Source organism: Bos mutus, chromosome 1 (assembly GCF_027580195.1).
Source record: "Bos mutus isolate GX-2022 chromosome 1, NWIPB_WYAK_1.1, whole genome shotgun sequence".
In the NCBI taxonomy this organism is placed as follows: domain Eukaryota; kingdom Metazoa; phylum Chordata; class Mammalia; order Artiodactyla; family Bovidae; genus Bos; species Bos mutus.
The window spans coordinates 134,625,149-134,649,417 of record NC_091617.1 but is presented as its reverse complement, the minus strand read 5'-3'; the positions used below and the strand labels follow the sequence as shown (position 1 = coordinate 134,649,417).

The 24,269-nt window shown below is 38.9% G+C and overlaps 1 protein-coding gene across 3 annotated transcripts in view; it reads right to left on the bottom strand.

Moving 5' to 3' along the window:
• Positions 1–18,312: 18,312 nt before the first annotated feature.
• The window catches only part of TOPBP1 (DNA topoisomerase II binding protein 1), a 70,918-nt gene continuing 64,961 nt past the window's right edge, over positions 18,313–24,269 (bottom strand). For all 3 annotated transcript variants that reach the window (XM_070376104.1, XM_070376106.1, XM_070376108.1), the window contains one exon: positions 18,313–19,040. In XM_070376104.1, coding sequence (XP_070232205.1) covers positions 18,897–19,040 — 144 coding nt within the window. In that variant the 3' untranslated portion in view covers positions 18,313–18,896. The remainder of the gene's footprint in view (positions 19,041–24,269) is intronic.

The window sequence follows — 24,269 nt, the reverse complement described above, 5'->3', positions numbered from 1 at the left end:
TACCCACACAGTAAAAGAATCTGCCTGCAGTACAGGAGACCCAGGTTTGACTCCTGAGTCAGAAAGATCCTCTGAAGAAGGAAATGGCAACCCACTCCAGTATTCTTGCCTGGAGAATCCCACAGACAGAGGAACCTGACAGGCTACATACAGTCCATGGGCTCACAAGAGTTGGACACGACTTAGCGACTAAACCACCACCACCACCCACGTAGTAAGTAACCCAAAAAGGGAAAAAATATTAAGATTTCCCTAACATATATTAGCATAATTCTGAAATATACATGTGGGAATGTATTTGAAGAGCATTAGGCTTCCCTGATTGGAGAAGGCACTGGCAACCCACTCCAGTACTCTTGCCTGGAAAATCCCATGGACGAAGGAGCCTGGTGGGCCGCAGTCCATGGGGTCGCTAAGAGTTGGACACGACTGAGTGACTTCACTTTCACTTTTCACTTTCCTGCATTGGAGAAGGAAATGGCAATCCACTCCAGTGTTCTTTCCTGGAGAATCTCAGGGACGGGGAGCCTCGTGGGCTGACGTCTCTGGGGTCACACAGAGTCGGACACGACTGGAGTGACTTAGCAGCAGTAACGGCAGGCTTCCCTGATAGCTCAGTTGGTAAAGAATCCTCCTGCAAAGCAGGAGACCTGGGGGTTTGATCCCTGGGTTGGGACGATCCTGTGGAGAATGGAAAGGCTACCCACTCCAGTACTCTGGCCTGGAGAATTCCATGGACTGTAAAGTCCATGGGGTCACAAAGAGTCAGACATAATGGGGTGACTTTCAGAGCAAGGAGAAGAGGATATACTACTAGATTGAGCTGAATCCATTCATATGGGTTCACTAACCAGAGATTCTAGACCTAAAGTGTTAGCACTGAGAGCTCTAACATATTACTTGGTTGGTTGACTGAAACTTGGACTCAGTGGTAGCCTATATTTTTTGTTTTTTTGAGGTAAAATTAATATGTAACATATTAGTTTCAGGTATACAACATAATGATTTGATATTTGTATATATTTCAGAATGGTCCCCACAATGAGTCTAGTTAACATCCATCACCATACATAGTTACAAAATTTTTTTCTTGTAATGAGAAATTTTAAGATCTACCCTCAGCAATTTTCAAACATTCAATACGATGTTATTAACAATAGTCACCGTGTTGTACATTACATTCCCCAGGAGTTACTTATTTATACCTCTGAACACCTTCACTCACCCATTTCACACCCTTGACCCCAGCTTCTGGCAACCATCAATCTGTTCTCTTTATGAGTTTTGTTTTGTTTTAGAGCCCATGTATAAGTGAAATCGTATGGCAGTTGTCTTTATCCATCTGACTTATTTTACTTAGCATTATACCCCCAAGGTCACAAATGACAAGATTTCCTTGTTTTTATGGTTGAATAATATTCCATTGTATGTATTTACCAATTTTTAAAATTCATTCATCCATCAAAGGACACCTAAGGTTGCTTCCTTATCTTGGTTATTGTAAATAATGCTGCAATGAACATGGGGGTCAGTTTTTTGGGGTTAGTGTTTTCATTTTCTTTAGATGATACCCAGAATTGGAATTGTTGGATTACATGGTAGTTCTATTTTTAATTTTTTAAGGAAGCTACATATTGTTTTCCATGGTCACTACACCAATTTATATTACCCTCAGTGGGACAAGTGTCCCCTTTTCTCCGTATCTTCACCAACTCTTCTTATTTCTGCCTTTTTGATGATAGCCATTCTAAAGGTGTGAGTGATATCGTTTAGTTTTGATTTGCATTTCCCTGATAAGTGATACCAAGCACCTTTTCATGTACCTGTTGGCCATCTGTATGTCTTCTTTGGACAAATGTCTATTCAGACCTTCTACCCACGTTTTTAATCAGTTTGGATGTTTGCTATTGAATTGTATGAATTCTTCTATAATTTGGATATTAGCCTTTTATCAGGTACATAGTTTGCAAAAATTTTCTCCCATTTGATGGGTTACCTTCTCATTTTGTTGATGGTTTTCTTTTCTGTGCAGAAGCATTTAGTCCCACTTGTTTATTTTGGTTTTGCTGTCAAATCTAAAAAAATCATCACCAATACCTATGTCAAGGAGATCACTGCTGTGTTTTCTTCCAGGAGTTTTATGGTTTCAGGTCTTATGTTCAAGTCTTTGATCCATTTGAGTTTTACTTTTGTGTATGGAATAAGATAGTGGTCCAGTTTCATTGTTTTGCATGTGGTTGCCAGTTTTCCCATCACCATTTACTGAAGAGATTATCTTTACCCCATTGTATATCCTTAACAGCTGTGTTGCAAGTTAACTGACCACGCATGTGTAGGCTTACTCTGTTCCATTGATATGTGTGTCTGGTTTAATGTCCATACCATGCTATATTGATTATTATATATTTGTAATATAGTTTGAAATTAGGAAAAATGATGCTTCCAACTGTTATTCTTTTTCAAGTTGCTTTGGCTATTCAGATTTTTTGTAATTCTATACATATTTTAGGACTGTTTTATATATATTCATTTGTATATTTTTTTAAGATTCCACATATAAGCAATATCATGATATTTGTCTTTGTCTGGCTTACTTTACTTAATATGACCATCTCTAGGTCCATCCAAATTGGCTGGTCACTGCAATTGACATTACTTCATTCTTTTTTATGACTGAGTAATATCTTCTTTATCCATTCATCTGTTCATGGATATTTTTGTTGCTTCCATATCTTGGCTAGTGTAAATAGTGCTGCTATGATAATTGGGATGCATGTATTTTTTTTTTTTTTTTGGCTGCCCTGTGTGGCATGTAGGATCTTAGTTTCCTGTCCAGTGGTTGAACCCATGCCCCCTACATTGGAAGCACAGAATCTTAACTCCTGGACCACCAGCGAAGTCCCACATGTATCTTTTTGAATTAGAGTTTTTGTCTTTTCTGGAGTGGGACTGCTTGATCTATTTCTAGATATTTAAGGAACCACCATACTGTTTCTCATGTGGTTGCACCAATTTACATTCCACCAACAGTATAGGAGAGTTCCTATTTCTCTACACAGTCTCCAGCATTTATTATTTATAAATTTTTTTGATGGTAGGCATTCTGACCAATGCAAGATGATATCTCACTGTGGTTTTGATTTGCATTTCTCCAATAATTTGTGATGTTGAGTATCTTTTCATGTGCCTGTTGGCTATCTGTATGCCTCCTTTGGAGAAAAATCTAGGCCTTCTGCCCTTCTTTTGATTGAGTTATTTGGTTTTCTTTTTTATATTGAGTTGTATGAGCTGTTTATATATTTTGGAAATTGATCTATTGTCTGTTACATCATTTGCAAATATTTTCTCCCATTCTATAGATTGTCTTTTCATTTTGTTTCTGGTTTACTTTGCCATGCAAAAGCGAATAAGTTTGATTATGTCTCATTTGTTTATTTCATCTTTGGGAGACTAATCTAAGAACATATTTTATGATTTATGTCAGAAGATGTTTTGTTTATGTTCTTTTCTAGGAGTTTTATTGTGTCATGTCTTATATTTAGGTCTTTCAACCTTCTTGAATTTTTTTTTTTTTTGATATATTGGTATGAAGGGAGTGTTCTAATTTCATAGATTTGCCATAAGGCAGTCTAAAAGCTTTCCTAGCACAACTTGCTGAAGAGATTTTCTCCATTGTAATTCTTGCCTCCATTTTCATAGATTAATTGACCATAGGTGTGTGGGTTTATTTCTGAGCTCTCTATTCTCTTCCATTGATTTATATGTCTGTTTTGTCCCAGTGCCATGCTGTTTTAATTACTGTAGCTTTGTAATATTGTCCAAAGTCTGGAAGAGCTATATTTTAAGAATTACCAAAGCAAAGCTGAGGAAAAATAACAATCTTTTGTGGTTTCATATAAATTTTAGGATTACTTGTTCTAGTTCTCTGAAAAGTGTCATGGATAATTTCATAGGGATTTTATTAAATCTATAGATTGCTTTTGGGTAGTTATTTTAACAATATTAATTTCTTCAATCCAAGAGCATGGGACATCTTTCTATTTCTTTGGATCAGATCATCTTCAGTTTCCTTTATCAATCCATTACAGTTCTCAGCATATAGGTCTTAGGTCATTTTCTTAATTTCTCTTTCTGACAGTTCCTTTTTAGCATATAGAAACACAGCTTATTTTTGCATATTGATTTTGTGTCCTGCATCTTTACTGAATTCATTATTTAGTGCCAATAGTTTTTTGGTGGAGTCCTTAGGATTTTCTTATTCTAACACCAGGTCATCTGCAAACAGTTACAGATTCACTACTTCCTTTTCAATTTTGGTGCCTTTTCTTTCTTTCTTTTGCTTAATTGCTCTGGTTAAGGCTTCCAATATCACAATAATATGATGAATAAAAGTGACATGAGTGAGTATCTTTGTCTTATTCCTAATCTTAGAGAAAAAGCTTCTAGCTATTGACTGCTGAGTATGATGTTGACTGTTGGCTTCTCATGAATGGCTTTTATTATGTTGGAGCACATTCTCTCTCTACATACTTTTCTGAGAATCTTTTAAATGCACATTAAATTTTAAATCCACTGGATGCTAAATTTAAACTTTAACATTTGAATTTTGTGAAAAGCCTTTTCTGCATCTATTGAGGTGAACATGATTTTTATTCTTCATTTTGTTAATATATCACATTGATTGATTTGTGGATATTGAACCACCTCTATCCCTTGCATCTCTGGAATAAATCCTACTTAGTCATAATTTCTGTGTGTATTGCTGAATTCAGTTTGCTGATATTCTGTTGAGGATTTTTGAATTTATGTTCATTGTTGGCCTGTAATATTCTTTTCTTCTATCTTTGGTTTTCATATCAGGGTAAATGCTGGCTTTATAAAATTGGTTTGGAAGTCTTCTCTCCTCTTCTATTTTTTTGAAAGAGTTTGAGAAGGGTTGCTATTCTTTAAATGTTAACTGGAAGTTACCAGAATTTACCGGTACAAACATCTGACCCTGGAGTTTTGTTTGTTGAGAAGTTTTGGATTACTGATTCAATCTCCTTAATCAGTGTAATCAAATTTTTTTCATGACTTATTCTTCATAGTCTGTATATTTCTATACTTTTATTCATTTTTTTATAGATTGTCCAATTTGTTGATATTTAAGTATTCATAGTAGAATCTCATGATTCTTTATCTCTGTGGTATTATTGTAATGTCTCTGCTTTCATTTCTAACTTTATTTGAGTCCTCTTTTATTTTCTTGGTGTTGCTAGATAAGATTTGTTTTCTGTAGTTTATAGTTGATAATTCATTTTTCAAAAATCGGCTCTTAGTAGGTCAATCAATCAAAATCAATCAATGAATCTTTGGGCTTCCCTGGTGGTCAAGTGGTTAAGAGTCTGCCTGCCAATGCAGGGGATATGGGTTCTATCCCTGGTCTGGGAAGATTCCACATGCTGCAGAGGAACTAACCCTGTGTGTCACAACTATTGAGCCAGGGCTCTAGAGCCCATACTTGACAATAAGAAAAGCCACCACAGTGAGAAACCTATGAACTGCAACGAAGAGTATCCCCCATTGGAAAGCTTTTCCCCATAGGGAAAGCCTGCATGAAGACCTAGAGCAGCCAAAAATAAGTAAATTAATAAAAACAAAACAAAACAAAACAGCTCTTAGGGACTTTCCTGGTGGTCCAGTGGTTAAGAATCCACCTGCCAATGCAGGGACATGGGTTCGATCCCTGTTCTGGGAAGATCCCACGGGGCAACTAAGCCTGTGCAGCACAACTACTGAGCCTATACCCCGTGAGCCACAACTACTGAGGCTTGTATGCCCTAGGTCCCCTGCCCCGCAACAAGAGAAGCTGCGGTAATGAAAAGCCTGCACACCACATCTAAGGAGTAGCCTGACTCACGGCCATGAAGACCCAGAGCATCCACAGATAAATAAATAAAAGATTAATTAGACTATACAAAAATAAAATATTTAGAAAAACCTCAGCTCTTAGTTTCATTGATCTTTTCTATTGTCTTTTAGTCTCTCCTTCATTTCTGCTTTGATCTTTGTTATTTTCTTCTTTCTATAAATTTAGACTAGTTTGTTCTTCTTTTGTAGTTCCTTGAGGTCTGAGGTTAGGTTGTTTGAGACCTTTCTTATTTCTTAATAAGGCATCTATCACTATTGAGGAGTTCTTCTTTTATTTTAATATTTATTTATTTTGGCTGCACCACATTTTATTTTATTTTTTTAGTTCTACCAGTTTGTTGCTACCAACCCGTCACCCTCCACCCTCATGCACACATGCTGTCATGTAACCCCATGAACTGCAGCCCGCCAGGCTCCTCTGTCCAGGCAAGAATACTGGAGTGGGTTGCCATTTCCTTCTCCATGCACCAGTTCTTAGTTGTGGCATTCTGTTGGGATCTACACGATCCTATGTTGATCACATGTTGCTACATGAGTGATCTTTTAGTTGAGGCACACAAGATCTTTAGTTGCAACATGTGGAATCTAGTTCCCCAACCAGGGATCGAAAGTGGGCACCCTGCATTGGGAATATGGAATCTAAGCCACTGGGCCACCAGGGAAGCCGCAGGCATTTATCACTGTGAACTTCTCTCTTAGAACTGCTTTTGCTGCATCACATAGAGTTGATATGTTTCATTTCCATTTTCAGTTGTCTCAAAGTATTTTTTTATTTCCCTTTTGATGTCTTCTTTGACCTATTTGTTGTTCAGTAGCATGTAGTTTAATATCCATATATCTGTTGATTTTCTAGTTTTATTCTTGTAATTGACTTCTGGTTTCATATCATAGTGGTCAGAAAAGATGCTTGGTATGATTTTGGTCTTCAATTTATTGATTTTTTGTGTGTGTGTGGCTTAACTTATAATCCATGCTGGAGAATGTTTTAGGAACACTTGAGAAGAATGTGTATTCTGTTACTTTTGAGTAGAATGTTTTATATATGTCTTTTAACTTCATTTGATCCAATGTGTCATTTAAGGTCCATGTTTCTGTATTTATTTTCTGTCTGGAGGATCTATTCATGGATTAAAGTGGAATATTAAAATCCCTTACTATTATATTGCTGTCTACTTCTTTATGTGTGTTGTTTGCTTTATACACTTAGGTGTTTCTATGTTGGGTGCATTAGTTCTTAAAAATATTATATTCTCTTGTTGGGTTGACCCTTTTATCATTGTATATTGAGTTTCCTTGTCTCTGACTTAAAGTCTATTTTGTCTACTATAAGTATAGCCACTCCAGCTTTCATTTGGTTCCATTTCAGCTTTGTTCATCTTGCACTCTCTTACTTTATTGATTTGATGGTTTTCCATAGTGGTATGCTTTGATTCTCTTTGTGTATCTATGGTGGTTACCATGAGCTTACATAAAACAACTTATATTTTTATTTATACAGTCTATTTTAAGTTGATAACAATTTTGGTCTCATTCTAAGACTACATTTTTACTCCCCTCACCATGTTTTGTGTTTTTGATGTCACAGTTTACATCTTTTAATCTTATGTATCTATTAACAAATTATTGTAGTTATAATTATTTTTACTACTTTTGTCTTAACCTTCATAGTACCTTTATAAAGTGATTAACCCACCAACTTTACATTATTCTGAATTTTACTATGATTTATCTCTATATATTTATCTGTAACAGATTTATACTTCCATGTTTCTTGTTACTAATTAATGTCCCCCTCCCCCAGCTTAAAGAAGTTCCTTTAACATTTCTTGTAAGTCTGGTCTAGTGTTGATGAATTTCTTTATCTTTTCCTTGTCTGGAAAGCTCTCTATCTGTCCTTCAATTCTGAAGGACAACTTTGCCAGTACAGTATTTTTTTCTTTCAGCACTTTAAATATATCATGCCAGTCTCTCTTCTGGCCTGGGAAGTTTCCACTGAAATATCGGCTAATGATCTTTGTGGGGGTTCCTTTGTACATAGCAAGTTGTTTTATCTCTTGCTGTTTTTAAGACTCTTTTGTTGTCTTTAACTTTTGATACCCTAATTATAATGTCTCTTTGAGTTCATCTTATATGGAATATCTTTTTCCTTTTCCAGGGTTAGGAAAATTTTCAGCAACTCTCTGTCTATCCTTCTGGGAATCATATAATGTGAATGTTGGTCTACTTTATATTGTTCTGTAAGTCCTTTGAACTATCTTTACTCTTCATCTTTTTTCTTTTTGCTGCTCTAATTCAATGGATTTCACTGAACTGTCTTCAAGTTCATTGATCTTTTTCTTGTTTGTTTCATCTAGTCTGATGTTGAAACCCTCTATTGTATTTTTCAAAAGTTTAGTTATTGCATTCTTCAGCTCTATGACTTCAGTTTAATATTTACATTTTTTTTTTTCTGTTGAAATTCTCACTTTGCTCATTCACAATTCTCATGAGCTTGGGGAACATCTTTATGACTGTTATTTTGAACTCTTTATCAGCAAAATCACTCATCTGTTTCATTATGGTCGTCTTATGAAATTTTAGTTTATTCTTTTGTTTGGAACATATTCCTTTGTTTCTTTTTTTCTTGCCTCTCTTTATTGGTTTCTGTACGTTAGATAAAGCAACCATTTTTTCTAGTGTTGAAGAGGTGTGCTTGTGTTGGAGATGAAACTTATTCAACCCTGCTGTAGCTCGTGGTTGTCCTTCAAACTTCTGTGATTGTTCAAGTAGACTAATTTGTTCATAGTGGCTCCCAGTACTTGAGGGTGTGCCAAGACCTCTCAGTGTTCCAAAGAGGAGGATCTCAGTCAGCACCCAAGATTCAGGCTGACTGGAAGTCAGACTCTTGGGAAGCAGCTTTTTAAGTATGCAAATATACCTTCTCCAGGGGAATACTGGAAAAAGAGCAGTTCTGTCTGCTTCTCTGCATTGATTGAGCCCTGGGGTGATAGCCTTTTCAAAACTGTTTGCTACCATCCCACTGAACCTGTGAACACAAGTCCTGCTGACGCCCAGAACTAGGCTATCACAGTATGTGTCCTCTAGGTGGTAGCCACAAAAGTCAGGGCATCAGACGTGTACACAGCTCTTTCAGAGGTACCAGTAACCTAGGGTAGGGCAGAAGGGAGAGTGTGAAGATGGTGTTCACCCCCTGAAGTCTCTGGAGAAGATTGTAGTCAAACCTTTGGTGTGTGTTTAATTAGAAGCCTGCCCCTCAGGCCAAAGCTATGAAGACATGCTAATAGAATTATTTCACAGAAAGACTGGGTGTGTTTCAGTCCTCCTTACGTGCCCTGGGGATGATGGCTGGTTAAAAAAAAACTCTCCATTTGTTATAGTGTGGGACCTGTGAGTGTTAGCCCTGTTGACCACTGGAACCAGGTGACCAAGGGGTGTCCCCTGGGAGCAGCCACAAAAACGTGGGTGCCAGGCATGAGCACAAATTCCTTCCTAGGATATACTAGGAGAGAGGCAGAGGGAGAGGTTGAAGATGGCTCCAACCAGCCTCTGTAGACTTCAGATAAGTATTTCATGAGGCCTCTCAATGTGTGTTTAATTGGAAGCCTGCCCCCAGGCGGTAGCAATGAAAATAAGTACCAATCCTCTTTTACAGAAAGAATGGGTTTTTCAGTCTATTGCCTCCCTGCTGTGCCCTGGGAGTGATAGCTGTTTAAGAACTCTTGTCCATTTGTCCTACGGGACCTGCAGGACTAAGCCCCACTAGCTACTAGAACCAGGTGATGAAGAGGTGTTCTGTGTGGGGGTGGCTCCTCCCAAAATCAGGGCACCAGGCAAATGTATAGGCTCCTTTCTGGGAGGTACCAGAGATCTGGAGCAAGGCAGAGAGTGTACAAAAGGCAGGTGTGGTGGCCTCGGTCTTTTGCAGAGTGTTTCAGTTGTCACCTCTTTGTGTTAGGGGAAACACACTGTTTGAAACTGCCCACCCTGGCCAGGCACCATTGTAACCCTTTGCATGAGTTATTTTATGACAGGAGATCCTGGTAAGGAACACAGAAGTAACAAGCCACCTCCAACTGGAAGAATTTGGGAAAGGTCAAAGGAGATGCCACGTATCCTATCACTTTCCAGACTCCTTCTCAATGCCCTCCATCTTGGCTGAGCGATGCGCGTGCCACTAGGAATACCCTGAGTCAGAATGGCCAGAAACAACCCAGAAACTAATCCCATCACTATAAAACCCAAGATTGCAAGCCACGTGGCAGAGCAGTTCTCCCAGGTCCCCTTACCTTACCGTTCTCCACTCAGGAGGCCCTTCGCAATAAAGTCTCTTGTTTTGTCAGCGTGTATGTCTCCTCTGACAATTCATTTCTGAATGTTACACAAGAGCCCCCTTTCGGGCCGCCCCTCCCTGCAACATCTGTGTCGAATGCCTGCCCCTCAGGCCAAAGCTTTTGCTTGTTTTATTGAGGTACAGTTGATACACAAGTGTACAACAGTGGTTCACAATTTTTTTTTTTTTACTGTTTCATGCAACTCAGGTTTATTCTACTGTGATATATGAAGACAGAAAAAATGAATAAGCACATAGTAAAAAAAAAAACAAACATGTGACTGTTAAATCACATAAAGAATAATAGCTTTCACAAAAGCCTTAAGAAATTAGGAGGTTCAGAATTAACCCTGACCAGACAGAGACGAAGTTGCTTCTACTGTTTTCTTCGACAGTTCAAGTTGTCACGTGAGTGTATGTTCCTCGGTTCTTTGTCTTGTCACAACAAAGATTTGGAGCAACGGACATTAAAGCCCTCGGCGCATCACAGCTCTTGGGTCTTGGACAAACCGTGTTACAGCTCTTAGGCAAATCAGTGTTACAGCTCCATTTTATTTATAAGATAGCAGGAGAATCCAAGACTCGAAAAGAAGAGAGTGGAGTGCGTGGGGAGGGAGTAACAGAGAGAGAGAGAGAGTGCTCCCGCGCATGCGGGAGAGAGAGTCCATGAGAGAGCGCTTTGGCTCCTCCTTTTATATGTTTTTTTCCTCCACCTGGGCCTGCCCTATGCAAATTGGGCTTAGCCAAGAGTGCTGTTTGTTCTGCGTGAAGTCTTCACTCTGGTCCTTGGACCTCCCTTTGACCTTCCTTGTCTTTTAGCCACCACCATTTTGGACTCCTTTTCCCTATTCTACCTACCTAACAAAGTCTTGCAGCAAAGGTGATAAACCTCAGTTTCCAAGCTGGAGGGCTGCAAGAATGATGCATTTTCTTGGCCTAGCACAGTGTTTGTTTTTTTTAATTGGAGGATAACTGCCTTACAGTGTTGTGTTTCTGCTATACAACAAAGTGAATCAGCTCTAAGTACACATATATCCCCTCTCTCGATGCTTTTTGTTTCTTAATGCCACAATCTATTTCTGGACTCCTGCTGCTGCTGCTGCTGCTGCTGCTGTTGCGTCGCTTCAGTCGTGTCTGACTCTGTGCGACCCCATAGACGGCAGCCCACCAGGCTCCCCCGTCCCTGGGATTCTCCAGGCAAGAATACTGGAGTGGGTTGCCATTTCCTTCTCCAATGCATGAATGTGAAAAGTGAAAGTGAAGTCGCTCAATCGTGTCCAATTCTTAGCGACCCCATGGACTGCAGCCCACCAGGCTCCTCCATCCATGGGATTTTTCAGGCAAGAGTACTGGAGTGCAGCCGGGAGCCGGCATATTGCATATTGAGTGCACATTGCATATTGCATATTGAGTGCAACACTTTCACAGCATAATCTTTCAGGATCTGGAATAGCTCAACTGAAGTCTTATCACTGCCAGGAGCCAGGGTGAGGAACTCCGCCCATGGCAAAGGTCATGAGGAAGGAGGCTCGGCATACGAAAAGGTGGGATTGAGCCTCAGGAGTCCCCCTGGAAATTCTCGAGCATCTGCCCCCAAAACCAGAGTCTGCCTACTTTCTGCTTTGTGCTTTCAGCTACACCTCTGACTTTACGGGGGGCTGTCCCCTACTACCTCTCTGAAAAAAGAGTTAGCTTACAGCTCCAGTTAATAATTCCTGGATGTTACAGTGTGTCAACCTACAAACTCCTTTGAAAATCCTCTAGCCTGCCTGAATAGGTTTTTCCGGCCGCATGTGATTGCTCAGAGCCTCCCAACTGTGAGAGGCATGAGATGTTCTAAACTGTCTGAATACAGATTCCTTTGAGCAGTTAAAAGATTGATTAGAAATTGTATTGGTGAAGGGTTTTTCACTTGTTGGGCCAATGTTTGCTGCTAAGTTTCCATATCCCTTACCTGCTGTGTCCCTGGCAGTGTACTGATTAATATAATTGGTGTAAGTAGTAGTTTTAATGTTTGTAACCTGGGACCTTAATTCTTTTTCTTGTTATAGCCCACCACACCTTTGCTCTGTAGGAATGCAACTTTATCTAATGCTTTTGGAGGGTGGCGCTTGACTAATCACCTTTAGAGAAAAGTAAGTTTTCTGAAGAAAGGGTCTTAAAATGTTAACAGGCCTCCGGGCCAGAAGATGATGCAAATCACCTAAACTTTTGCATATGATAAGTTTGCAGGAAGAAAGCCTGGCTTAAGGCATGACTCTACCTCTTCCCCCATTATCCTCTATGCATAACTTAAGGTATAAAAACTACCTTGGAAAATAAAGTGCGGGCCTTGTTCACCGAAACTTGGTCTCCCCATGTTGTTCTTTCTCTCACCTTCTGGCTGAATTATTCAGCCTCTTTTCTCCACTGAATTTTCTCACTCAGCTATCCTTATTCTATTACTCTTTATACCCTTAATTAACATTTAATTAAGCAGTTGTTTCCTGATCCTCGCCGACGCCGTCCCCGTTTTGAATTCCCTGGATCCACCGGGGCTGGACCCCGGCAGAGTGGGGTACCATTGCCTTCTCCCGCAATTTTTAAGTTATATTCCACTTATAATACAAACCTCAAAGCTTTACAATAAGCAGTTGGGCCTCTTTTACAGAAAGACTGGCCCTTTTCGGTCTGCCTCTGCACTGCATTCCCAGATAACTGTAGCCTTGTGGGTCTTGAGGAAACAAGCTCCACTGACTGTCAAAGCTAGATACTTCAGAAGCTTGCCTCTCAGGTATAGGTCTTAAAATGTGGGATGTCAGATGTGGAGTTCAAAGCCTTTGTTCCCCAGGGAGAAGCTCAGGTGTGCCAGTCTGCTTCTGATTGTGGGTGCCATGCTGGGGGTGGGGTTTATGGTGAGACTGTGTCTCAGCTTCCCCCTACCTGCTTTGATGTGGTTTTCTCATTTGCCTGATATGTAGCAACCACTTTTTGTGGCTCTTTCAGAGGAAATTGTTCTGTATATAGGATGCAGTGTGTCCATGGGACATAGGATCCACGAACATCATCATTTTGAACTGGGTCGCTCCTTGACAGTCGCTCAGTTGTGTCTGACTCTTTGTGACCCCATGGACTGTTCAGTTCAGTGGCTCAGTCGTGTCTGACTCTCTGCAACCCCATGTACTGCAGCACGCCAGGCCTCCCTGTCCATCACCACCTCCCGGAGTTCACTCAAACTCACATCCATCGAGTTGGTATTGCCATCCAGCCATCTCATCCTCTGTCATCCCCCTTTCCTCCCGCCCCCAATCCCTCCCAGCATCAGAGTCTTTTCCAATGAGTCAACTCTTCGCATGAGGTGGCCAAAGTACTGGAGTTTCAGCTTTAGCATCATTCCTTCCAAAGAACACTGTAGTCCATGGAATTCTCCAGGTCATAATACTGGAGTGGGTACTCTTTCCCTTCTCCAGGGAATCTCCCCAACCCAGGGATTGAACCCAGGTCCCCCACATTACAGGTGGATTCTTTACCAGCTGAGCCATAAAGGAAGCCCAGATCTCTCCTTACTCAATGTTGACTGATTTTATTAAGATCTGGAAGCTTGATCAAATCCAAGTCATGGGGCTGAGGGAAAGATTACAGATGTTTTCTATTTCCTGCTACATCACATCAGGAGGCATGTCTGACTCTTTTTGTGACCAGTGAGTTCAGGTATTATCAGCTTGACCCATCATTATAAAAGTCCCTCTTTGCTTAGATCTATGATTTCATTAGAAACTATAAAGTGGCTTGCCTTCTATCATTTCTTCTGCACTTTCTGCCTGGAATTATTCTATAGGGCCTTTTCTCAACTGTCAGGTTATCCTGAAATGCAGTTATACTCGTAGGATAACTGCCTGATTCTCTTTCCTTTATCAGTTTCTATTGCTTTAGAAATATTGCTATTATATTAAAAGCAAAACAGTCTACTGCTTTTCCTTTATGCCTTGAAAAACATATCTGTATCCTGGCTTTTCTTCCCATAAATACCTCACAAATTTAAAACACTCAATTCTTTTTTTTTTTTTTTTTAATTGCTTTGGGTAGTATACTCATTTTCACTATATTGATTCTTCCAATCCATGAACATGGTATATTTCTCCATCTATTAGTGTCCTCTTTGATTTCTTTCACCAGTGTTTTATAGTTTTCTATATATAGGTCTTTAGTTTCTTTAGGTAGATATATTCCTAAGTATTTTATTCTTTTCGTTGCAATGGTGAATGGAATTGTTTCCTTAATTTCTCTTTCTGTTTTCTCATTATTAGTGTATAGGAATGCAAGGGATTTCTGTGTGTTGATTTTATATCCTGCAACTTTACTATAATCATTGATTAGTTCTAGTAATTTTCTGGTGGAGTCTTTAGGGTTTTCTATGTAGAGGATCATGTCGTCTGCAAATAGTGAGAGTTTTACTTCTTCTTTTCCAATTTGGATTCATTTCTTTTTCTGCTCTGATTGCTGTGGCCAAAACTTCCAAAACTATGTTGAATAGTAATGGTGAAAGTGGGCACCCTTGTCTTGTTCCTGACTTTAGAGGAAATGCTTTCAATTTTTCACCATTGAGGATAATGTTTGCTGTGGGTTTGTCATATATAGCTTTTATTATGTTGAGGTATGTTCCTTCTATTCCTGCTTTCTGGAGAGTTTTTATCATAAATGGGTGTTGAATTTTGTCAAAGGCTTTCTCTGCATCTATTGAGATAATCATATGGTTTTTGTTTTTCAATTTGTTAATGTGGTGTATTACATTGATTGATTTGCAGATATTGAAGGATCCTTGCATCCCTGGGATAAAGCCCACTTGGTCATGGTGTATGATCTTTTTAATGTGTTGTTGGATTCTAATTGCTAGAATTTTGTTAAGGATTTTTGCATCTATGTTCATCAGTGATATTGGCCTGTAGTTTTCTTTTTTTGTGGGATCTTTGTCAGGTTTTTGTGGGATCTTTGTCAGGTTTTTGTGGGATCTTTGTCAGGTTTTTGTGGGATCTTTGCCAGGTTTTTGTGGGATCTTTGTCAGGTTTTTGTGGGATCTTTGTCAGGTTTTTGTGGGATCTTTGTCAGGTTTCAATTACAGAATCCCAAATGCTAAATAAGCATGAAATGCCAAAAGGATACTACTTTTTGAGTGGGAGAAAAACAGAGAGCTGTGTGCCTTGCTTGTTGACAGACTTTTTTCCCCCAAGAAACATGAATTGATTTAAAAATATTTATTTTTTATCTGCTTATTCCATCCATTGTTTGAGGTGCTGGGGACATGCCAGTAAAACAGGTCAATAAATACAGATTTAGAAGTATTTTTGAGGCTAGAGTGGGGGTCACACTATGGCCAACTGCCTATTTCCATATGGCCTTGAGTTCAGGATAGTTTTTATATTTTAGAGGGTTGGAGGAAAAATGCCACAAAGACCAGCCCACATTGCTTAAAAGTTCATTTTCCACCTTCTACAGAGAAAGCTTGCCAACCTCTACTATAAAGCAACACTTATGGAAGTACCTCCGAGTTAAAGGTTTATCTGTTAAGTTGCTGCAGGAGAGGGAAACATCAAGTCCTGGGACAGAGTGCTAAGAAGGGATCTTTTGCTTCATGCAGCAAAGACTTCACAAATGAGCCCCCCCAAAAAAGTGGAAGTGAGTTTGAGGGATGCACACTCCACTGGCAGAACCTCTTCAGAAAGTGAGACTGGACTCATGCCATGGGGTTGTTGCTTTTTATGGGCTGAGTAATTTCATAGGCTAATGGCTGGGAGGAATACTCTCGCTATTTCAGGGAAGGATGGGATTTTTCCAGAAATTGGGCCACTGCCCACTTTTCCCATCTGAGTGATTTTATTACAATGAAAGTATAAGCTAAATGTCAATGACCAGATTATTCTTGAAGTCATCTTGGTTTCAGCCAGTTCCAGCCTTTTCAGCAGGCTAATAAATAGCTGTGGCCTCCTTCACTGTCCAGAGGTTTTGTCCTGTCCCTTCTCCTCCTGTCTCAAAATGAACAGGTATGGACTAGAGCTTAAACAACAAACTTCTCACAGTTCTGGAGGCTAGACGTTTAAGGTCAAGATGCTGCCAGAGGGAGCTTCTGGTAAAGCATCTTCTCCTGACTTGCAGACAGCTGCCCGTGTCCCCATGTGGCCTTTCCTCTGTGCCCATGAACTCCTGGTCTCTCCTTAAAGCCCGCTCATAGGACTTCATTTAACCTTAATTATTTCCTTAAAGGCCAATCTCCAAGTACAGTCACATATCGGGTTGTGTCAATCTGTGAAATTTTCTTTAGTGGGCTGAGGAAGATAAAATTCAACCTGAAATATAAATACTAAATCCGAGGATAACTGAGTGTAGTGTCTGCACTGAGGGCCATACCTCTTAACTCTGAGGGAGCATGTATGCTAAGCGGTTTGCTCCTGAAGTCCACAAACTACCTTACATGCTGAGGAGTCATATTTGTTGAATCAGTGAATCGTGATGAGGCCAGAGTAATGCACATGAAGAGTCACAGGGAAATATAAGAAATGCTCATTTAAATGTCATAGATTAAAATACTACAGTAATTCTAAGGAGAAAGTCAGAATAATCAAGTAAAGTTTTTTTCTTCCTTTTTAAATGAGATATCTACCTATGCTTAGAATTATCTGCATGTAAGAAGACTTCGCTGGTATAAGACATTTACAGTGCTAAGAGTCAAAACCTGACTGAAAATGTGTTATGCAGGGTGTAGACAGATTCTGGAGAGTCAAGAGAAGCTGAGATCTGGAGCCTTAAAATTGTACATTAAGGCCTGAACAGAGAAAATAGTTCATAATCATGGCAGAAAAGACAATGCTACATTAGTTCATTTATTCTGAGATAGAGAAATAGTAGAATAATATTTGTTCTGGAAACAGTGTGCTCATCAAGAAAAGAGTACCTATTTCAAAGAATTTTTAAGTAGTTAAATTCAGAGAGAATCATACCTCAAACTGCCAATGAAAGGACAGCTAACACAAAATGGTGCTAATAAAACCAGGTCTATGGGTTTTTTGTTTGGAGGAGGGCAGGAGTACAGTTTATATGACAATGCTACCTGTTTGCTGGTGTAAGAATTTGTGTTGTCCTAAGGATTTCTTTGAAAGAAATGATGCTAAACCTGAAACTCCAGTACTCTGGCCACCTCATGCGAAAAGTTGACTCATTGGAAAAGACTCTGATGCTGGGAAGGACTGGGGGCAGGAGGAGAAGGGGACGACAGAGGATGAGATGGCTGGATGGCATCACTGACTCGATGGACGTGAGTCTGAGTGAACTCTGGGAGTTCGTGATGGACAGGAAGGCCTGGCGTGCTGCGATTCATGGGGTTGCAAAGAGTCAGACACGACTGAGCGACTGAACTGAACTGAACTGAATTGAAGGCGTGCATTAGCTCAAAGCTAAAAAGACTGAAGGGCAGTGATAACCCCTACTTCATTTAGAGAAAAATCTGATGAAAACTTCAGGGGTATGGTGTTCAGATTAAGGATTTTAATTCATCAACATTTGAGTTTGCCTTTCAAAGATTATTACTAGGAACTGAACAATTTACATCAAAATTACAATCCCTTAAACAAAGTGAGGTAGTCTTACATTTAGAGAACTGTGGCCATGAATGTAGTATCTGGTGTTTAGGTTTAGATTAATAGAGGCTAATGCAGTTCTATAGTTCTTCCTTTTTTTAACCCACCAGAGCAAATTTCTACATGTGTTATGTGCAAGTCGTTCAGTTATGTCCAACTCTTTTGCGATCCCATTGACTATACATACAGTCCATGGAATTCTCCAGGCCAGAATACTGGAGTGGGTAGCCGTTCCCTTCTCCATGGGATCTTCCCAATCTGGGGATCTAACCCAGGTCTCCTGCATTGCAGGCAGATTCTTTACCAACTGAGCCACCAGGGAAGCCCTAATAATTATACATAAACAACATCAGAAACATAACTAGATTTATTTTTAAGCTGTTTTACAAATCTTTTATTTGCTTCAACGAGAATGGTTACCAGAATTTTTTTTTTTTAATTATCTATTTGAACAACTACTTTGAGTCACTACTTTTATTCTTTATTGTCTTTATCTTCCAAGTTTTGGCCCCCAAACTTGGCAAACATCATGGAGATTTGTACAAACATGCATATACATATATACACACGCACTTAAGTTTAAAGCCTCAGTTCCTCATTAAACCTTGTGCTCAGGCTCCTGTTAAGAAGAGATAAAATGGTAAGAAGCTAAAAATCAGGGAAAATATGAATGAATCCCAATTGATAACTTTCTTGTTACGAATTAAAGCAGACATTTTAAGGCAAAATCTAACACCTTGCTCAAACTTCCACTAAACTACAGACTTGGATACTTACAAGCAAATAAATAAAAACCCACATCACACACATCAATATGGTTTAACGACAAGCTAGCTGAGGAGCTGCATTTTGTTATTTCAGGTAACTTTCTATTAGGATCAGTTAATATTTCAGTGATTAAAATTTCAGGTGTTGAAAACTAACTTCAAGCTTCATCACTATACTGAAGCTGAATTCTCCAGGTTCTTGTCTTTAAATTACAAATCCATCACAGTCATCAAGTTATTAATTTAAAAAACATTTAATGTTTGGTAACTGAGTAAATATAATTACTGTACTCTGGGTCGTTTGATTTTATTTTTTTCTGCAGGAGCTTTCCTCTTTTGTGAGAATCCAGGCCCAGGTTCCTTTTTATTCTGAAGAAATGAAGCAGCTTCTGGTAGACAGTAATTTTCTACTTGAGGAGGGGATTCCTATAAAAGGGGAAAAACCCAACATTGTTAATTTTTTTTTTTCAGATTTCAAACTGTTAATAAGGTAATAGATTCCTTTACTCTGCTTTATAATCAAAAAACTTAAACATCAGTCTTCCAAGATAGCTACTTAGCATTTGTCACCCTTAATGAACAGATCCCATGTAACAAAATTTCACCTTTTATTGGAAAAATGAGTTTACAGCTCAGGCAGAGGTGGGCTAGCTCAGATCTTAATGGATTAAATATAGATTAAAAAACAGAATAGAGAAAACATAAAATACAATTAATAGCTATCATTTAAGTGAGATGCAAGTTTCTGAAAACCTTAAAAAATTTTTTCAATAAACATGTGAGATAGGTTTTTTATTCTCCATTTTACAGATAAAAAAGGTTAAATGACACAGTGTTATATAACTAGCAGGTGGCAAAGCCAAATTCATGTACCTCTCCACTTGACTCCAAAATCCTTTGCATTTTTCTTCCACACAGCCATATTGCAACATAAAAGAAAACAGCTATTATAAGTGCAGTTTATTCCTGGCAACATGGTAGACTGGAGAACACAAGGAATCACCACCACACTGGGTAAATGCCTTTCAATCCAACTCCTCCAAAGTTTAACAAGTATAACTTCCAACCAGAATATACGAAAAGCAACTACTCTAAGACACTGTAGAAGAAACAATCAGGCAAATACCAAATGGGGGGAGGGGGGGCTGACCTCTGGAAAGAAAGGAATGAAAAGGGCGAATCCTCTTTTTCATTTTTTACAGCTTTTAGTCAGGGGAGATGCCCCTGTCTATGTCATGTTGACTGGCTAAAACAGAAAATTTTGAAGAGCCACAGGACAGAATGGCACCATAGCACTAGAAAATGAGGTGGGAAATTCCAGAAGATCTGAGGGGAGCTCCAACTCTGTATTATAAACATTGACCAAATTCTTACTTGACCGCTAAATCATGTCTGTCAGAGACTCAAGGTAAGGCCCCAGAACCCAACTGAGATCTGAGCTGCAACTTACTGTGTAATGTCAGCCAAGCAAACTGCCTACTGTCTTTAAGGGCTGAAAGACTTAACAGACTGGAGATGTCAAACACTTCCACTCACCTGTAGGTTTAGTGTAATTCCTATTAAAACCATAGCAAGGTGTTTTTATAGACAAACAGGCTTATTTAAAATTTTACATATAAAGATACAAGCAAAAAAAAAAGTACAAGCACTAGAATAGCAACAGCAATTTTGAAAAAGAGCAATAAAGAGAAAGGAATCATTACTGAGTATTAGGACTAATTGAGTCTTGCAAAAAAAAAACAAACCTTGCAGAGGGAAAGACACATAGACTGATGGAATCTATTCTGACTGACACAAAACCCACATCTAAATTTAAAAAAAGGTACAAATGCAACTAAATGGAGGATTAACCATTTGTTCTTTAACAAATGGTTCTAAAGCAACTGGATATTCTGAGGCAGAAAATCCCCTAGCCAACCCCCTGACGATTTTGTCCTAAACCTCACAACCAGGATTCCCTGGTGGCTCAGACGGTGAAGAATCTGCCTGCAGTGCAGGAGCACTGGGTTCAATCCCTGGATCAGGAAGATCTCTGGAGAAGGGAATGGCTACCCACTGCAGTATTCCTACCTGGAGAATCCCATGGACAGAGGAGCCTGGTGGGCTACAGTCCATGGGGTCACAAAGAGTCGGACACAACTTAGAGACTTTCACATGTTTTATGGAAAATGGGTCATAGAAAGTATAAAAACTGTAAAAACTTTTAAACTTCTGTTTTGCAAAAAATCCTGTTAAGAGATAAAGGTAGGAAATCCCTGTTGGTTCAGCGGTTAGGACTCAGTGCTTCCACTGCTCGGGGCCCGGGTTCAGCCCCTGGTCGGGGAACTAAGATCCTGCAAGCTGTGTGGCACAGCCAAAAAAAAAAAAAAAAGTATAAAAGTCTAGAGATAAACCGAGACGGAGAAAATATGTGCAAACACATATCCAACAAAAGACGAGTATCTGCTACAAAAAACTCTCACAGGTAAAACCAATTCAATTACAAAATAGGCAAAAAGACATGAGGAGACATTTCAATAAAGAGGATTATAAACATGGTAAAAAAGCACACAAAGAGATGTTCACTTTGATTAGCCATTAAGGAAATGCCACAAGCTAAAACCATGAGAGATTATATGCCAACTGAAATGATATTAAATGTAGATGAGGATGCAAAGAAACTGGATCACTCAGACATTGACGGTGGGAATGTAAAATATGCCCACGCTGGAAACATACACTTGGGCACTTATCCCAGTGCAGTGTAATCTTATATTCACATACAAACTATACAAACATTCCTAGCACCTCCAAGCCAGAAATAACCCAGATGGCCTTCAACGGGTTAAAGATTAACTGTAGTATATCTGTATCACTCAGTAATAAAATGGAATAAAAGTGTATACTAACAACAATTTGGATGAATCTCAAAAGAATTTTACTGAGTGAAAAAAGCCAACTGCCAAAGTTCACACACTATTAGTAATTTCATTTATTTAAGATTTTAAAAAATCATTAAATTATAGAAATGGACAAAAGATTACTAATTGGGACTTGCTGGTGGTCCAGCAGTTAAGAATCTACCTTGTAACACAGGGGACACAGGTTTGATCCCTGGTTGGGGAACTAGGTTCCACATGCTGTAGAGTAACCAAGCCCATGCACTGCAACTACTGAGCCCACACACTGGAGACTGTGTGCCACGATCAGGATGTTCATGTGCTACAACAAAGGATCTGGCGTGAAGCAATGAAGATCTCATGTGCTGCAACTAAGACCTCACACAGCGAAATAATTCTTTTTTTAGTGTCCTCTTAAAAAAAAAGATTAGTGGTTGCCAGGCATAAGAGATAGCTTGGAAGCGAGGGAAAAATGACACATTGCATAAAGAACAATTCAAATTACCATTAACTTCTTATCAGAAATAAAAGTGGCCAGGAGAGAATGAAGTCTTTAAAGTACTAGAAGAAGAAAACAACTCAACCCCCAATTCTATATCCTATCAAAAATCTTCAAGAATAAAGGTAAAACAGACATTTTCAAAAAAGAAAACTAGAATTGGTCCCCATCATATTTGTATTACAAACTAAAGAAAGTTCTTCAGGCTGAAGGAAAATGAACCACACAAAAACTTAGCTCTTTAGAAAGAAATAACATTTAAGATGATATATATTAGGGTAAATATAAAAGGCTTCCCTTCTGATTTCCTTAAAATAAATAAGACTGTTTAAGGCAAAACTTAAAGTATTACACAAAACTGTGGAGTTATAACAGATAGATGGGTCACACATTAAACATTTTAGTAGTTGCAAATCTTTGCTGCAACTACTCAACTATGTATGCAGTTGTAGTGCAAAAGCAGCCAAATAGAATATGTCAATGAATGAACACAGCTGGGTTTCAACTTTATAAGTTTTATTTATAAAATAGGCAATAGACTGGACTGTGGGCTATAGTTTACTGACTCCTGGTTTGAAGAACAAGGGAAGCAATTTAATCTATATGGTTCCAAGATTACTAAATTTTATGCAAAGTGGTACAATAGTAACTCTAGAAAGATTATGAAAAATTAAATGCATTGTAATCAGTAGAGCAAAACACTTCCACGTGTCCAAAAAAAGCAGAGAAGTTGTTGCTTTAAAAAGAATGGACGCTGGACTTGCCTGGTGGTCCAGTGGTTGAGTCCACCTGCCAATGCAGGGGACACAGGTTTAATCCCTGGTCCAGAAGATCCCACATGCCATGGAGCAACTAAGCCCATGTGCTGCAACTATGGAGTCCATGTGCCCAGAGCCCCTGCTCCTCAGCAAGAGAAGCCACAGCCATGAGAAACCCATACATCACAAATAGAGAGTAGACCCCACTCACTGCAACTACAGAAAGCTCACACAGCAATGAAGAGCCAGTGCAGACAAGAAAAGGACAATGAATAAAATGGAGTTCTAAAAAAATACCAAAAAAGACAAGAACTGAGGAACAAAGAACTGAGAGACAAACCAAAAGACAGATGGCAAAAAAGAAAATCCAGTATTGGTAATTACACTGTGGACTAAACTAGAGAATAAAAACCAAGTCCCAACTATATCCTGTTTATAAGAAAGCTATTCCCCTCTGCTCAATTTTTTAAAGTATTTAATTGGAGGATAATTGCTTTACAATATTGTATTGGTTTCTGCCATACACCAACATGTATCAGCCATAGGTATACATATGTCCCCTGCCTTTAAACCTCCCTCCCACCCCATCCCACCCCTCTAGGTTGTCACACACAGAGCCGCAGTTTGAGTTCCCTGAGTCATGCAGCAAATTCCCATTGGCTATCTATTTTACTTATGGCTGTGTGTATGTTTCCATGCTACTCTCTCCATGCGTCCCACCTTCTCCTTCCCACCCCTTCTCTGTGTTCACAAGTCTGTTCTCTGTGTCTCCATTGCTGCCCTGCAAACAGGTTCATCAGTACCATATTTCTAGGTTCCATATATATGTGTTAATATATAATATTTTTCTCTGACTTCACTCTAATAGGCTCTAGGTTCATCCACCTTAGCAACTGGATCAAATGTGCTCCTTTTCATGGTTAAGTAATATTCCATTATATACACACATAGGTATATACATATATACATACATATATATATACACACATAAATAGTGCTGCAACGAATACTGGGGGTACATGTGTCTTTTTCAATTATGGTTTTGTCAAGGTATATACCCAGTAGTGGGATTGTTGGGTCATATGGTAGTTTTATTCCTAGTTTTTAAAGGAATTTCCACACTATCCTCCATAGTGGCTGTATCAATTTACATTCCCAACAATAGTACAAGAGGGTTCCCTTTCAAGAAATTCATTTAACAACAAAGATAATTTAAACTTTAAAAAAAGAAAAATTAAGAAGAAATAATCCCATTTATAATTGCAACAAAAAGAATAAAACACTGGGCAATAAATTCAACTTACATTTGTAAACAGTAAGACTGATGAAATGAAGACAATCTGTGCCCATGGATTAGAAAAATTAATGTTGTTAAAATGTCCTTGATACCCAAAGCAATCTACAGATTCAATGCAATCCCTATCAAAATTCCATGGCATTTTCCAGAGAAATAGAACAAACAATCCTAAAATTTGTATGGAAACACAAAAGACCTCAGATAAAGCTATCTAGAGAAAGA